At 40.4% G+C, this 15,902-nt stretch overlaps 1 protein-coding gene across 1 annotated transcript in view; it reads left to right on the top strand.

The window, feature by feature from the left end:
* LOC116049923 (synaptic vesicular amine transporter-like) overlaps positions 1–15,902 on the top strand; it is a 38,995-nt gene that overhangs the window by 12,464 nt on the left and 10,629 nt on the right. The window contains exons 9-12 of the mRNA XM_031299968.2: positions 2,034–2,094; positions 4,852–4,947; positions 12,559–12,637; positions 13,763–13,814. Coding sequence (XP_031155828.1) covers positions 2,034–2,094; positions 4,852–4,947; positions 12,559–12,637; positions 13,763–13,814 — 288 coding nt within the window. The remainder of the gene's footprint in view (positions 1–2,033; positions 2,095–4,851; positions 4,948–12,558; positions 12,638–13,762; positions 13,815–15,902) is intronic.

Below are 15,902 nucleotides of genomic sequence, written 5' to 3'. Positions count from 1 at the left end.
TTTCAGTGAGCGTGTCTACAGCAAAGCTGGAAGAGTTAGAAATGAATACTGGACTTAAATCCTCCACTGTGGATGCTGTGCTCTTTACTCCACAATGCTCTGTAAGAGACTGGGCTTCTTGCTGTAGCGTTGATTTGTTCAGATTGTATCGCCCGTTTTGTTTTTCTGCACGTCGTTGCGAGCAGCAGCAGCCTGCCTCCGCTTGTCAAAAATGCCTTTTCACAGTAGTGGTGATAATAAACATTTAAACTAACATTGTTATATGCTTGAAGTGTTTTATATCTATGGATTTCATTGAAGGCAAGTCAAGTGTTGATTTGAGAGGCTAAATTGATCAAACATTTGGTCAACTCTCTGTCAGCCACTGGCTACTTGGTCGTCACTTTAAAAAAACATAACCATTAATTTAACAAGGCTGGGGCCTGAGCATTTTGGGTCAGGGCCGGGCTAGGGTCTACATTTTAAACCCGTGCAGGGCTCTATCATTGGGTACCGACACCATATTTCAGGTACCGGTTAAAATGTGAACGGTACCTACGTTAGTCCTATTAGGCTCTGATAGTGTTATTCTGCTCAAATTTAACAGTATTTCTCATTCTCCGTTTTACATGTATAATGTGTTTGACTTTTCATTTTCTCCAAATAACATGCCAATTCTTAAAAGTTACAATCTGGAAGATCTCCGTTAACCTATGGTGCTAATTGTAGGTGTGTTTTGGGATCTCACTTCCCAGACATCTAAACAGTGTCGCCTGTGTGACATCAGTCAGTTGGCAGCTGAAGAGTGAGTCTGTTGCGCTAGCTCCGCCTACCCTCTCTGGTGGACCAACCTCTGCTGGGTGATGGAAATGATGCCACTAACTGTGCGCCATGTGATATTTTCTGGGAATGATGCCACAGACACCCAGTTTTTAATATTGAAAATTCAAGGGCTTTCATCAGTGGGCCATAATGGTAATCACCATTGTGTTACCTCATTTGACGATAGACTTAGCAGTGGGGATTTACATTTGCTAATAATGTGTTGGATTCATGTTAAGACGTTTCAATTTTTGAAAAAACTTGCAAATATTACAAAGGGTTGATTCTGTCTTCGTAATACTTACTGGAAAGCTATTATTAAATATTATTGTATATATTTGATTTATTGTTTTTTAATTATTTAATCATACCTTTTTTAAACCAAGGTAGTACTGTCAGCCAGTTTCCATGTATTTAACAGGTGTTTGGTTACTTTGCCTTGCATATCTGCCCACTGAAAAAAATGTCAATGGAGAGTTTGTGTATCCAAGGGTATTACAGTATTACATTAAATATTGTTGCAAATATTATCCATAAATGAATTCAGTCAGTGCTATGACACCCAGACCCTAGAGTAGTTCTCAACGGTTATATTTCACTGGGAGGAGGAGGTTAACTTAAAGGTAGTCTATATCCACAACCTTCCTCTTCCAGGATTGCTCTGGTGCCGCCGGAAATTCTGCCAGATTTCACTCTTTTCACCCTGATGTCCGTCCCCTTCCTCTGTCTTTGCGTTGGGATTCTAACCTCTGGTGGATTTGTGAGGACTATGGTTAACTGCTCCTCAGATCTCTGCAGGGTAAATCCAGACAGCTAGCTAGACTATCTGTCCAATCTGAGTTTTCTGTTGCACGACTAAAACTACTTTTGAACGTACACATGTTCCACCAAAACAATTTTGCAGCGGCACCATGGCTCCGTCTGGCGCTTAGCGCCACCCAAGATGATTGTGATTGGTTTAAAGAAATGCCAATTAACCAGTGCACGTTTTTCTCCCATCCTGGAATGCTGTGTGGACTAGCCAGACCTTCCTCTGCAGCTCTGTGGAGGAAGGTCTGGCAAAGCGAAGGTGATGTTGGCAGTTTGTGCAAACATACAAAGGAAGTATAAAAATGCTTTTTATCACTGAGATTTGTAACCTGAGTCTTTTACAAGTGGTTGGGTTGAGGGCTATGGTATAAGCTTTTTGTATTTAATATAGAATGTTGTTCTTGTGCCTTTGTCCTTCACAGAGTCAGAAGGGGACCCCGCTGTTGACGCTAATGAAGGATCCATACATTCTGATCGCAGCTGGTAAGAAAATAATAGCAGCACAGTATTATGAGGGAACCTAATGTCACCCCACTTAAGAGAAGCATCAGTGAAATATTGCCTTTCATAATGGGGCTGGGAAAAGAGCAGGGAGAGAAATTGACCTGCATCTTGTTTTTTGTCTAAAGCACTTTGCTTGGCTTGGACTTGTGTTGTGAAGTGGGTTTGGCACGTTAAAGAGAGTCATCTATCCATCAGAAAAACACTGTGAATAACAGTGTGTTCCATAATTTCCTTATATTTAATTCATGTACCTTCCTTAAGCTACAGTCCATCCAGTATATTTACCAAGCACAATTAAATTCTAAATAGAGCCCAGTAAAATGAGCTCAGACACTCTGAACTCATTTTGGCTGTTTGTCTGCACACTCAGTCACCACCCAAAGATCAAGACCAGGGAGTAGCATTTGGAACACAGCTTTTAAATTGAGAGCATTGCCAAAGGGCCCAATCCACTGTTTTCTAGCACAGCACAGAGCTGACTCTTAGCACATCCATTTCACACACAGCTGCAAACTGCCCCAATGTGCACTGGAGGTCACAGGTCGATTAAGAAGGCAGAACTACATCAATCAATCAAAACGGTGCAGTCCTTAGGTCACCAAACTGGATGCTTCCCAGTACTTAGCTGCTCAAATTCTGTCCACGACAATCAAATGGGGGTAGTGTGTTTAGACTGTGGCGGGGGTTGCAGCAGGGGGGAAACTCGAAAAAACAAAGGGGGCCTGCGCCGAAAAGTTGAGACCGACTCAACTTTTGGCAAAACACAAATCCACGTGTTTTGAGGCGGTGTGAGAATCCTGTACAGTTAATAGGAAACATCACTGGCTCTATCGCTGCCACAAGAAAGTTTTGAAACACCAAACACAAGAGCTGAACTGCCCGGGAGTTTGTGTAATAGCTGAATGTTTCCTGCAACAACAAGGCACTCGCTGTGTCTCGCCCCTCTCTTTTCTTTCTCTCTCTCCTGTGAAATGAAGCTGGCTTCAAGTGGGGTCGGAAACGTTGTTATCTATAAACGATCTGACGGAAAACAGTAACTGTGAAATATAAAGTCTACTTGTGCTTTGTTGGGGGGGTTTAAGAACACAACAGGACTTGACACAAATGCGCCGTTTCATTGACAGTCCCCCTGCTGCACTACCCTGCGGAGAATCACCGGATCGTTTGTTTTTGGTTTCAATGCACCATAAGCCATTGTTTCTACTCCTGACTTGCCTGATGGTTTGCCAGAAACTCTTTGAGGCCAACAGAAAGTTCTCCTCCATGGCCTCTCTGCCCTCTTCTGCAGCCACAGAAGCTACAGTCCTCCTTGCATCCAGATACCTGTTCGCTGATTAGGCGAGCCTGAAAGGCCTTCTTTTTCATCACGATGGCTTCTTTTACAACTGTTGTGTTGTTGGATTCCTACAGCCACGTGCAACAATGAGCTGACATGACAGAAGTAGGACATGTAGAGCATCCAAGTGGAACATGCCCCACTCAGATTCCATGTTCCCAGCCTTTTCACAGGAGATGGGGGGTTGCACCTTGCGAACAGGGGCCTCTTCTAGATTTTCTCAATTCACCCTCACTGCATGTTTGGGTTTAACATTTGTCTAGCAGTCTGAGGTTAGACTGCTGTCCAAGACATATGATCGCAGATTTGACGAAAAAACTACAGTTGATTGTTAATCTGATTGTACTGCCTACGTGTTCTGATCAGTGGCAATTTTAGACCCTTTTTTAGGGGGCTCAAGCCCCCTTAAATTTCATCTCAGCCCCCCTACAAATTATAATAATAAAAAACTATTTTTATTTTTTTAAATCAATTTAGAGTTCGCAAACTTTTCTGTTAGTGACAGAGGGCAAACACTTATAGGTTCAAAGAAACAGGTTTAATATCCTGCGTCGCTGTCGCCAATGCTATGCACCTGTAACCCAGTCAAGGAAAGATTTATTTTTTAATTTTTATTGTTTACTCTTCATTATCGATTCATTTGATTCTGGTAGTCCATAAAGGGACTTTCGTAGTTTTTTCATAATAATAATAACTTTTGGCCTGTCACAGGCAAAAATGTCAAAAAGTGGAGAAACACAAGTTTCACAATCCTAGCAGGTCAAACGGACTCTACCCACGGAGTCTACCCAAGGCTAAACTCATCAAGCCATGATCTCATTCCTACTGCTTTCTGCATTGGAAAACAACTTGACTATGCAGCAGAAAACAGTCTTAAGGTTACATTTATGTGCCATCATGTTATATCACACGAATGATTGCAGACTTCTCTTTATTGACAACAAGTACCTTTAAACAGTAACACAAATGTACTCACTCTCCCTGCAGAGGCTTACATCCATGACTTGCCACAAAGACTGTTTTAAAGTCTCAGATCACCAGAGGGGCAGAATCACAAGATTTAAGACGTCTTTTTCCGGCTATGGCTAGGAATTAGAGAAAAAACGTGGTCACTACATGGTTCTCACAAGAAGGGTAACACAAATGTATGTGGCAGGAAAATTGCATTTGTGTGCGAGTTAGCCTTTCCCATCACGTCAGTTACTGTGACAACACAGCAACAAAGAGAGCAGGGTGTGTGTGTGTGTGTGTGTGTGTGTGTGTGTGTGTGTGTGTGTGTGTGTGTGTGTGTGTGTGTAGGCGGCTGGAGGTTGGAAGGAAAGGGTAACAAATAGGGACCAAAGAATAAAAACAGAGTATAATTGACACTTTGTCCACTTATGCTCAATCTTCCTCCCCAGGTGCCATTTGTTTTGGAAATATGGCCATTGCCATGATGGAGCCAACGCTGCCAATCTGGATGATGGAGACCATGTGTTCCAGTAAATGGCAGCTAGGTATTTACACTAAGAAAATACACATTATGCACACACAGTATATGTCATTACAGCACCTAAATGATAAAAAGAAATTCAGTCAGTACTTGCACACACAAATGGGAGAACCCACACAAATGGTATTTATTTGTTGACATTGTCGGAAATGTGTCAATTCAAATCAATGATATGTGTTTTATTGAGTTCATAGTTACAGGTGTCGCATGACACTAGTGTTATACTGTGTTTCTAATTTTTGGTCCTTTCCATTTACATAGATGAGGGGGCCAGATTATTATTATAACACCTGTGAATATGATGCAGTCCAGAACAACACCACACCTATGACCTGTATGCTAAAACATATGATTTCATTTACACCTCTATGACAGTGTCAACAAAAACTGAACATTAAAGGGCTGTATACGTGTTTTGCATTGTTTAGCCTCTATTACAAAATCATGTGTACTGTACATTACAGGAAACCATTTTCCAAAGCATAGTGCTTCAGAATTTCTAAGATGTTTTCATCCCTTCTAGACAAGTGATTTCCATTCATTTTAAAATCCATCTGGGAAAACTTGAACAAATTATTAGGGCTATCAATCGATTAAAAAAATTAATCTAATTAATGACATACTCTGTGATTAATTAATCAAAATTAATCGCATACATAATTTTTGCCCGGTGCCTTAACCGATACTTTTTAATAAAGTTAAAAAAAAAAGAAAAAAAAGAAGGGTACTAAACAACAGTCGGTGACATTAAATTAATTAAACAGCTTGTTTATTGCTAGGCCATATGGTCAAAATTAAATGATTTAATAATAATGTAATAACTATAACAATAACTTATTTCACTAGTAAATTGCTGTTGAACGACAAAAACAACCACCAAATGGGAAAAGGGCCTTTAACAACAACTTTGAATGCACCACGAGGCTGTAGTTTACCAGTTTCATTGAACGCACCGTCTGTGTTTTTCTGACAACAGCAGCTGCAGATTGTTACATCCTGGTGTTGAATCCTCTACAGTAAAACACAGTCACACTTTACACCGTTTAGAGTTAGCTGTCAGCATTTTAACCGTGTTTATAGTGTTAATTAGCATCACATGCAGCGATGTTTCTGTTGCCTGTAACGTCTGTTTCAGAGCATCGGAGAGAAGCGCAGACATATCAGTGGCACTGGAATGAGGCGCCAAAATCCGCGTTGCTATTCAGTCCAGTAGATACCAGTCGTGAAGGCACCTGTGCCGTATTAGCACCGGATTTCGGTACCCAACCCTATTCAGGAAGAAGATTTTTATAAGTAAATGTTACAATTAATGATCCAGGCAGCACATTCTCGTCTCCCTCCTTCATTTTACAGTCCAATGGTGGCTAGAACGACTCCGGGTCAAACCTCAATATGGAATGGATTAATCTGCGTTATTTTTTTTAACACGTTATTTTTTCTCAGATTAATTAATCAAAATTAACGCGTTATTTTGACAGCCCTAAAAATTATATTTTTTGATATTTTAGTAACATCAGAGTGAACATTATTTATTTAAAAAATCCAAAATCCCGATCACATGCTACCTAAAATGCTGTCATGCATAGCTGATTTGTAGTCAATTGGTGGAAAAGTACAGAAACGTTTGTCTTGGAAGGCCAGTCCACAGTTTTTGTTTGCTGATTGTGTTCTGGTGAGGCTCAAGACTTTTTGCTTGGATTCGCATCATTTCAAAGAGGCAGTACTTGTTGGTTGATAGCTCTCTCTTTCACTCAGACATGAGCAGAAACAGTTGAGTATGTATCAACAAAGCATTATCTAAAATGTATAGAATCCCTAAATAAATACATAAACAACGTTAGATGATAGAAATGAGTAGTTCAACTTACAGACAAAGCTTCTCTGAGGCTTTACATGAGCAGATGGAGGCAAAATCTAAGGATAATGCTCAACCCAGCATTTTCAGCATGTATTAAACATAAAGATGACCAAAATGAACTAGACCTGGCTCCCATGTTTGCATTAACCAATGAAAAAACCACGAATAAGCAGTTTCCTAATGTGGCTTTAGCTGCATCAGACACATCCAGCAGGGGGTGCTTAACATACAACAAGTAGATCAAGATGACCAAGTTCAAGTTCACTCATGACCAAGTAATCTTGGTCATGAGTGAACTGTAAGGGTCGATTTATGATTCTGTGTTAAATCAACACCGTAGGTACATACGTAGGTACATACGTAGGTACGTACGTAGGTACGTACGTAGGTACGTGGAGACACCAACCCTACGCCGTAGCCTGACGTGCACCTCTCAAAAAATATACACGTTGCTCGGCCATGGCTTATTAGCGTTGCATTTCCCCCGACTCATTTCCTGGTTCTCCTTCTCAATCAAGGAGAGGGTTAACTTTTCCTGCTACAGATTTCCCACCGTGGTCAGAAAGAACAGGGGAGACACTTAGTTTCTCTCACTATGACTCTAGAGTCACTACTCACTCTGAAGATAATCACCATCACTCTCTCTCTCGCTCTACCACACACACACACACACACACACACACACACACACACACACACACACAGCTCTGCGTGGAGCGGGAGGGCCGGGGGGGTCAGGACCTACCCCATCTCAGGGTTGTCCCCCTTAAAATATTATTAAAAACCATGCTGTGTGTTGTAAATAATATAATGATATATTATAATAATATATTAAATTATATTTAAATAATTGTAACCCACTATAACTAACACACTAATAAGTTCAAATGTCATTGTATTTTGGTGGCTTGATTTTTAACTTCAAAAACACTGCAATAAGAGAGGTCACGTGACCAACAACCACAATGGTCGCTAAAGGCTAGAGCTCCCGATCCACCTCCGTATCTTATTGAAAAACCAGGTCTATTCCTTTTTCTTCGACGCCAAATCGTTTTATTTGTTACCACAGTGACTCAGTGAAATGCCTGCAGGCACAAGAAAGCAGGTCTCGTTGTCGTCTAAGCTATCTACTCAAAAACAGGAATCTGTTAACATGGCGGCGGCTAACACAGCAACTGATGCTAACACAGCCCTAAAAATGGAGGGAGTTATCGCTCAGGTCTTGGAGAAACAACAAGGTGTGCTTGAATCAGTGGTCCACAGTGTAGTAAGTGTCTATTTACAGAATCTGCCAGGTACAAGCTGAAATAATGTCCCAAAGGCTTCATTTTTAACCCTTTGCTGCACCCGACCGGAACCCGAAAAATCTAAAAATGATATAGAAAGTGGCATAACATTTGAAGTAAACAACATATAGCGACAAATGAAACATTTTCCCATATAATTCTGACCCCAGGAATTTAATGGAATGGTTATTTTTGACATTTGACAACATATTGACCCTATTTCTGGACAAAAATAGCAAAAAAAGATGTGTAGAGGATCAACTATTTTTTCGTTTTCTCAAGTGCATAGGGTAATTTTTTTTTTCACAACCTGTTATTTCTTTATCATTCAAGTGTCTATTTTAAGATTAAGTTGGGTACCAAGCTGAAATAATGTCCAAAATGCTTTATTTTTAACCCTTTGCACCAAACCCGAAAAATCTAAATATGATATATAAAGTGGCATAACCTTTGATGTAAACAACTTACAGAGAAAAATGGACACATTTTTCTATACAATTCTGACCCAGGGAAATTGTTATTTGTTATATTTTACAACATCTTGACCATCTATGGTCAAAAACAGCAAAAAAGGCAAAGATCTTACAGATTGCTCAAATTTCAGGCCCATCAGCCTCATCGGGACTGATATTAAGCCTTATTCCAAAGTCTTGGCTCTCCGCTCGCATTTTCTCGCATCTATTTATTTTTAAAACAGGGACAATGTACAATATACATTAACCTTAGACAGGAGAGATGCATTTTACCAGGTTGTAGCACTTGTGCTAATTTCCACCTGTAGTCCCTGGGCAGGCTGATGTCAACAAATAAGTTTAATAACACATTTATCCCAAAACCAACATTAACATGATTATACCCTTCATTCATTCATCAACATTCATTTACAGATATGCTCCCACATACACATCAGTTACTATACATTATGTGAACATGTTTGTTTTAAAAGAAGCCATTTTTTGGCCTGATTTAAAAAAACGTTAAATAGCAAGAGCGCTTTATCAAGAAGCTAGTCCACCCCGATCAATCAGGTTTTATACCAAAGCGTCATGCTGCAGACAATGTACGCAGACTATTTCATGTAATAGAAGAAGCCAAAAACCTTCCAACAACAGCTTCAGTTTTATCAGTGGACGCAGAAAAGGCTTTCGACCACCTAGAGTGGAACTACTTGTGGCAAGTAATGGAGAGGCTTGGTTTGGGGGGCTTGCATTCTCAGCCATTTCCCATCGAGCGGGGCTCTCGACAGGGATGCCCACTTTCCCCTTTGCTGTTTGCAATCTCTGTTGAACCGTTAGCCCAAGCCATAAGGCAAAATAAAATCTGTAATGTCCAGATTAAATCCAATAGCAGCTCAATATCATTATTTGCAGATGATATTTTGTTGTACATCTCTGATCTTGAGAAAAATTCTTAAGATCTTCAATGAATTTGGCTCAATCTCTGGCTATAAAATTAACTGGAATAAATCTAATCTTCTTTTATTGAACAACAGGCATGTGACATCAGCCATTAGTGTTACAATACCAACCCAAAGCAAAATTACATATTTGGGCATCATCATACACGCATCGCTACAGCGAGTTGTCCAGGACAACTATGAAACTATATTAAGTAATGTTCAAAGGGATCTGGCATTGGTGGTCTGTGCTGCTGGCATCGCTACGGTCCAGGATTGCTGTTGTTAAAATGAACAGAATTCCCCATGTGAATTTCTTAAGTACAATGATCCCCTTACCCCCACCAATAAACTTCTGGAAGAAACTTGATACTTTAATTCGACAGTATATTTGGAACAATAAACAACCTAGGCTAAAATACTCTACCCTGCAACATACCACAAACACGGGAGGACTGGCCCTCCCCAACCTTAAAATGTTTCACAGAGCCTTTCATCTACGGGCCCTCAGAGTGTGGATGGACCCCTCATCTACAGTCCCATGGAGAGAAATAGAGCAAAACCTCACTAGAAAGTCTAAGACTGCAAGACCTTGCCTTTGCAGGTGTGTGTCCAAAAAGTGTATGTTAACCTATGGCCCTATTATCACCAACACATTGGCCAACTTTAAACAGATGGAGGAGCAACTACGCTATACCAATAAGTGGCATTTGAATACCCCAATATGGCACAATACGCAAGCAATGTCTGGTAACAAACCCTTTGCTTGTAACCAGTGGAGTGAGAGAGGTATTTATACTTTAGACCAGCTATTCAATGAGAAAGGTATGTTGAGTTTTGAAGACCTAAGAGCTAGTTTTGAGGTCCCCAGGACATCCTTCTACTTTTATCTGCGCTTAAGATCAGCCCTAAAATGTTATGGAGTGCCATGGGGAAACAGTCTTGAGGCGCACCCAGTCATTAAATGTTTTTTTGATTTTCCTGTGAGAAGATTATTGTCCAAGATTTATGCTAAACTGATGCAAGTATCCATAGGAGAACTCCCAATAGTAAAGTAACATCAATAATATCTGATGTGATAGGATGTCGAATTCCTACTGACCCGATTGTTTTGTTATTTAATGACAACTCTAAATTACACCTGCTCAAGAGACGGAGGAAGATTTGGCTAGCCGGCTCAACTCCAACCAAGAAAATGATAGCTCAACGCTGGCTCCCCCCCCCCCACTCGCTTTGTATAAAACAGTGGTTAGCATATTTTCTGGACATGGTTATGCTTGAGCTCTCTACAGCAAGGATTAACAAAGCCAAATCATCAACTATCAGCCTATGGGAAAGCACAGTAGCACAAATATCAAACCTAATAACCTCCACGCCACAAGAACTAGAGGAGAGTGACTAGGAAAGGTGTGATTTCTGTTTGTTTTGTTTTGTTTGGGTGGGAGAGGGTTTTTGTTCTTGTGTAATTTGTGTTTCTCTGTTCTGTGCACCATCTGACATTACTTGTCATACACTGTGGAATTTGTTTTGTATGTCTGAATGATATTAAAAAGATTATTTTAGTCAACTTAGTTAACCTTTTCATTGAAAGTTAACTAAGTTAGATGTGAGATGACATTTACGCCCATGGCTATTACGAGTTTTGACTAGTAAATAGTGTACACGTCAACACCCAAGTCATAACTACACCAAATTTTCTAAGAGTACCAAAATATCCGACGTGGGACAGAAGTGCCTAAAAAATAAACAGCATGGATAAAGTTCGTTGTTCAATGTAATGGATATAATGCTATATAGTCAATGCACAATATTTTTACCCCCACTCAACCATCTCTGTAATCATATAATCTCGAGAAGTCCCACGATGTGAACACTCGCAAGTCGTAAACATGGGAATCTTTGCCATCTCTATGATTCATCCCATATGATGTGAACCACACTTAAGCCTGCACTTGTGAAGGTTGAGGCTTAAAGACTTGTTGACCTGACAACAGTTCTAAATTAAGCCACTTCTGCAGAAGTGAAAAATCCAGACTTTTGTCAAGCTATCAACAATCAAATAGAGCAAACTCAGTTATGCATGTACAAAGAAACAGAGCCCTGAATCTGAGGTTCAACAGTTATCCAGAGGCTTCTTTTCTGGCATCCAGGCTGAAGCCTTCAAGAGAAGGCTGAGCAGTGTGATATCACCATATTTGACACACCTTCCATTTCCCCACCCATGTGACAGTCCATAGTACTCTACCAGCATGTGGCATTGAAAATGCATCCAAGGCTCTCTTCACAAAGGGCAAACAGTACAGTCAGGTTCAGGAATTCCTCCAACTGTTCTTTCGCTTGCCCATCTATAGTCGGGGTCAACAGATCTCCTTCGCTGCTAAGAAAAGCCTTGTGCTACCCTGACAAAATAATAGTCATATTTTTGAAAAGACAAAAAGCTTAAAATTTACTAGAAATTATTAAAGTACCGCTACATACATATTTATCTTATAATACAGACAGAAACCCCAAATTATCATGTTTCACTTTTCAGAAAAATTTATTCAAAAACCCTTAATGCAAAAACACATTGGCTCTCCATTGCTAAGAGTGATAATCAGTTTCTCTGGTTACTATTTTTTTTACATTTTTACAAAATAACATCATCAGTCATGCTCCACAGTTTCTCATTTACATTATAGACATACATCTTTTACTTAGAGACTTGCCATAGTGCAAAAGTGTCTCTCCTCTATCCTGCTAGATATTTTCTATACAGAGACTTCCTGCAGTCTTTGGTGTTATTAGTTTGTTCCAGTTGGTTGTGTATGAAGTCTAGGTCAGATAAAAAGGATGAGTGGGGAACAGGATATTAGGGTGTCATGTGCTGGCAGGTGGAAAGCACAAGTCTTTATTACAGACAATGGAAGATGTACGGAGGCTCAATGATGAGGCGCTGATAGAGATCTTCTTATCTTGGAAAGCCAGCCCACACCTTCAGTCTCTCATCTCTCTCTCTCTCTCTCTCTCTCTCTCTGTCTCTCTGTCTCTCTCTGTCTCTCTCTCTCTCTCTGTATGTGTCTGTCTGTGGCCCAGGCGTCGCTTTCTTACCAGCGTCCATCTCCTACCTTATTGGAACCTACATCTTCGGCACGTTGGCGCACAAGATGGGGAGGTAAGGAGAGAAATTATCCTTATCTATCGCGCGCGCTCTCTCGCTCTCTCTCTCTCTCTCTCTCTCTCTCTCTCTCTCTCTCTCGCTCTCTTTCTCTCGCTTTCGTTCTCTCTCTCGTTCTCTCTCTCTCTCTCTCTCTCTCTCTCTCTCTCTCTCTCTCTCTCTCTCTCTCTCTCTCTCGTTCTGTCTCTCTTTCTTGCTCTCTGTGGATGTGATATCTGTTTCCGCTCCTCTAAATGAGTTTTCAGTGTTTTTAGTGTTTGAGAGGCTGGCTTTATTGAGGCATTGATGATACAGCATTGGGGGAGTTTTGTATGTATTATGAAGGTGTCTTGTGAGAGAGAGGGAAGAGGAAGCAAGAATGTATGAATGCATAGTACGTGAATAGGTTCAAAGACCATCAAATAGAATAAATGACCTTATTGCTTTAAAGCTATAGGACGTAGTTTCTGCCGCCCCCATGAGGAATTCTAAGTAATGACAACAAAACTGACGGCGCGTCCACATGTTACAAGTCTTCCATGAACGCGCACGTATATATATTTATATATCACGTCATTTGAAGTAGAATTCTGGCTGTGTTACCTGAAAGAAAAAGGGGAATGTTTTGAATGAGGGGAACTTCAGTATCATTTTCTGGTAAGTCATAATGCTGATTTCCTGTTACATTATAACCTTATCCCAACTCCCCTATTTCCTTCTTTTTCATGAAAATATTACACCACCTCCACATTACCCCCATGGAAAAAATAAGTTAATTTGGCATGGGCTGCCAATAAAAAGTACTGGCCAAAATAATAAATACACATTATGCTTATAGAGATTTGTTACCTACACTGTTCATCCCCAGCTATTAAGCAACATCTGTGATATATTGATGATATTGGGTGGGAGAGTGTACACAACTCTGTTATGAAAAAGTGATTTACAGTATTTCATGAGTTATGTTTATGTACACTAGGTAAGGAGGTAAAATATAATATTAAACATATGTATATGTACATATGTGTTATATGCATGAAAAACATACATTCTTTTCTAACTTTAAGCAAAGACTATTGTAGTTGATCTTTGTAAAAGTGTTTTCATTTTGATAACACTGACCCTGGCTTCTCTCCCTGACAGATGGCTTTGTGCTCTCATTGGAATAGTGCTGGTTGGAGTCAGTGTAATATGTGTAAGTATAAGGCTGACAACTACACCATTAGTGGGAATTCAGATATCAGATATTTCAGCACTGGAGGGTCACTAAAGAATTTAGGGAATGGAGCAGAAATGTTGCTGCTTAAAATAAACTGAACTCTAAAGAGGATTTTTGTGGTGTGTAATAATAGCGCGTTCCATTTACCTCAGAACTCTGAAGCAGAAGCTATGAGTGACGTCACACTCAAGTTAGTCTCGCTTTGCCAGACCTTCCTCTACAGCGCTGCGGAGGAAGGTCTGGCTAGTCGACACAACGTTATGGGATAGGAGAAAAACGTGCTCTGGGTTATTGCCATTTCTTTAAACCAATCACAATCGTCTTGGGCGGTGCTACGTGCCGGCAGCAGGCCCGGTGTCGCTGAAAAATAGCCTCGGGACAGAACTCTGCCTAACACTGGCGCATTTACAGAAATGTTGATTAATGTGCATTGTCCTAATCAAATAAACTTACAAACTAAACTAAACTAAACTCGTTTTGGTGGAACATGTGTACGTTCAAAAGTAGTTTTAATCGTGCAACCGAAAACTCAGATTGGACAGATAGTCTAGCTAGCTGTCTGGATTTACCCTGCAGAGATCTGAGGAGCAGTTAACCATAGTCCTCACAAATCCAGGTTAGAACGCCAACACAAAGAAAGAGGAAGGGGACAGACATCCGGCTGAAAAGACCAGAGCAATCCCGGAAGTGGAACGTTGTGGATATAGACTAGACCCGAGTTGAATGTGTTCCATTTACGAGTCAGATTTTCATTGTTTTCATTAGCTCTAGCCAGGTTAGCCAGTATTAACACTGCCAGTTTATAACAACACATCAGGCTGTTTTTTGTGCATACAAACAGCGTAGCAACAAGTCCACAGATAGAAGTTGGACAGGACTGTATGTACAACTGATTTAGTGAGACACAAATAAGACAGAAGTGCTTATAACTGTATATTACCACAGTTTTCACAACTGTTGATCCACGGAGCAGCAATGTTGGATTTTTAGCTCAGGGTTGTCCAAGTTCCGAGCTCGGATGTTCGAGGTCAGGGGGCGTGTTTCCGACTTTGACATCAGAAAATCCGACTTCCGAGTACAAATGAAACGCACTATAATATTACACGACAGGGTGAGATTTACCGTTGTTATTGGCACCCGGCCGCATCACTGAAGGGCCAAGGACGGTAAAGCTCACCCTGTTGTGTAATATTGCCATTATACAACAGTTACCAACAGAATAAAAGATATTAATGAAACCATTTTTACTACTCCACCAAGTAGGCCAACCCAAACAACCTAGCAACAGAGACAGGATTTCTCAAACTGAATAAATGCTGTACATATGAACACAAAACTGCCTTCTAGCTCAATCTAACTAAGATATCTGCTGACTATAATCATTGTTCCATGGACAGATTTAGCTCCTACGTCTGCCAACTTCACACCGCGAACACTCACCGGCACAGCTGATGTGATCCAAACATTTCCAATAACAGTTAACTAGATAATGACAATGCGACATATCTGTCGTTTTTTTGCTTTTGTGTTCTTCTCATCCTCCTCCAACCATTCATCAAAATCATCTAGGTCAACCATATGAATCAAAATGAACAACAAAATGGTCAATGAATCAATATTGTAGCCTTCTAGTTTCTGACTCCGCTCTGGAAGTTACAATGTTGCCATGGAAATGGCGAAGTAATATTTTTATTGATGAGCACATGCTGATTGATCACGTTCTAAATGCCTAGTTGACCAATCATATTGCCTGGATCTACTTGTTGTATAATATCTAGTAATTAGGGCCTGAGCGCCGACAGCAGCGAAGGCCCTATTGAAACTGAAGGAATTATTTTCTGCAAATGAATTGGCTTTTTGAGGGGCTTAACATATTCAAAACCTCACCAAAATTGGCGGTCGCATCAAGTCTGGTGAAATTGTACGTATTTAAGGGTTTCGGGAATAGGCGCACAAAAATGGCTCGCTAGCGCCCCCTACAAAGTTAAAAAAAATTGAGCCCCTCCCCTAACGTAGACTCACGAAAGTTGGTAGACATATGTAACATGTCAAGATGTACAAAAC

This window comes from Sander lucioperca, chromosome 15 (assembly GCF_008315115.2).
Source record: "Sander lucioperca isolate FBNREF2018 chromosome 15, SLUC_FBN_1.2, whole genome shotgun sequence".
Taxonomy (NCBI): domain Eukaryota; kingdom Metazoa; phylum Chordata; class Actinopteri; order Perciformes; family Percidae; genus Sander; species Sander lucioperca.
This window is presented reverse-complemented; position numbering and strand designations above follow the sequence as displayed.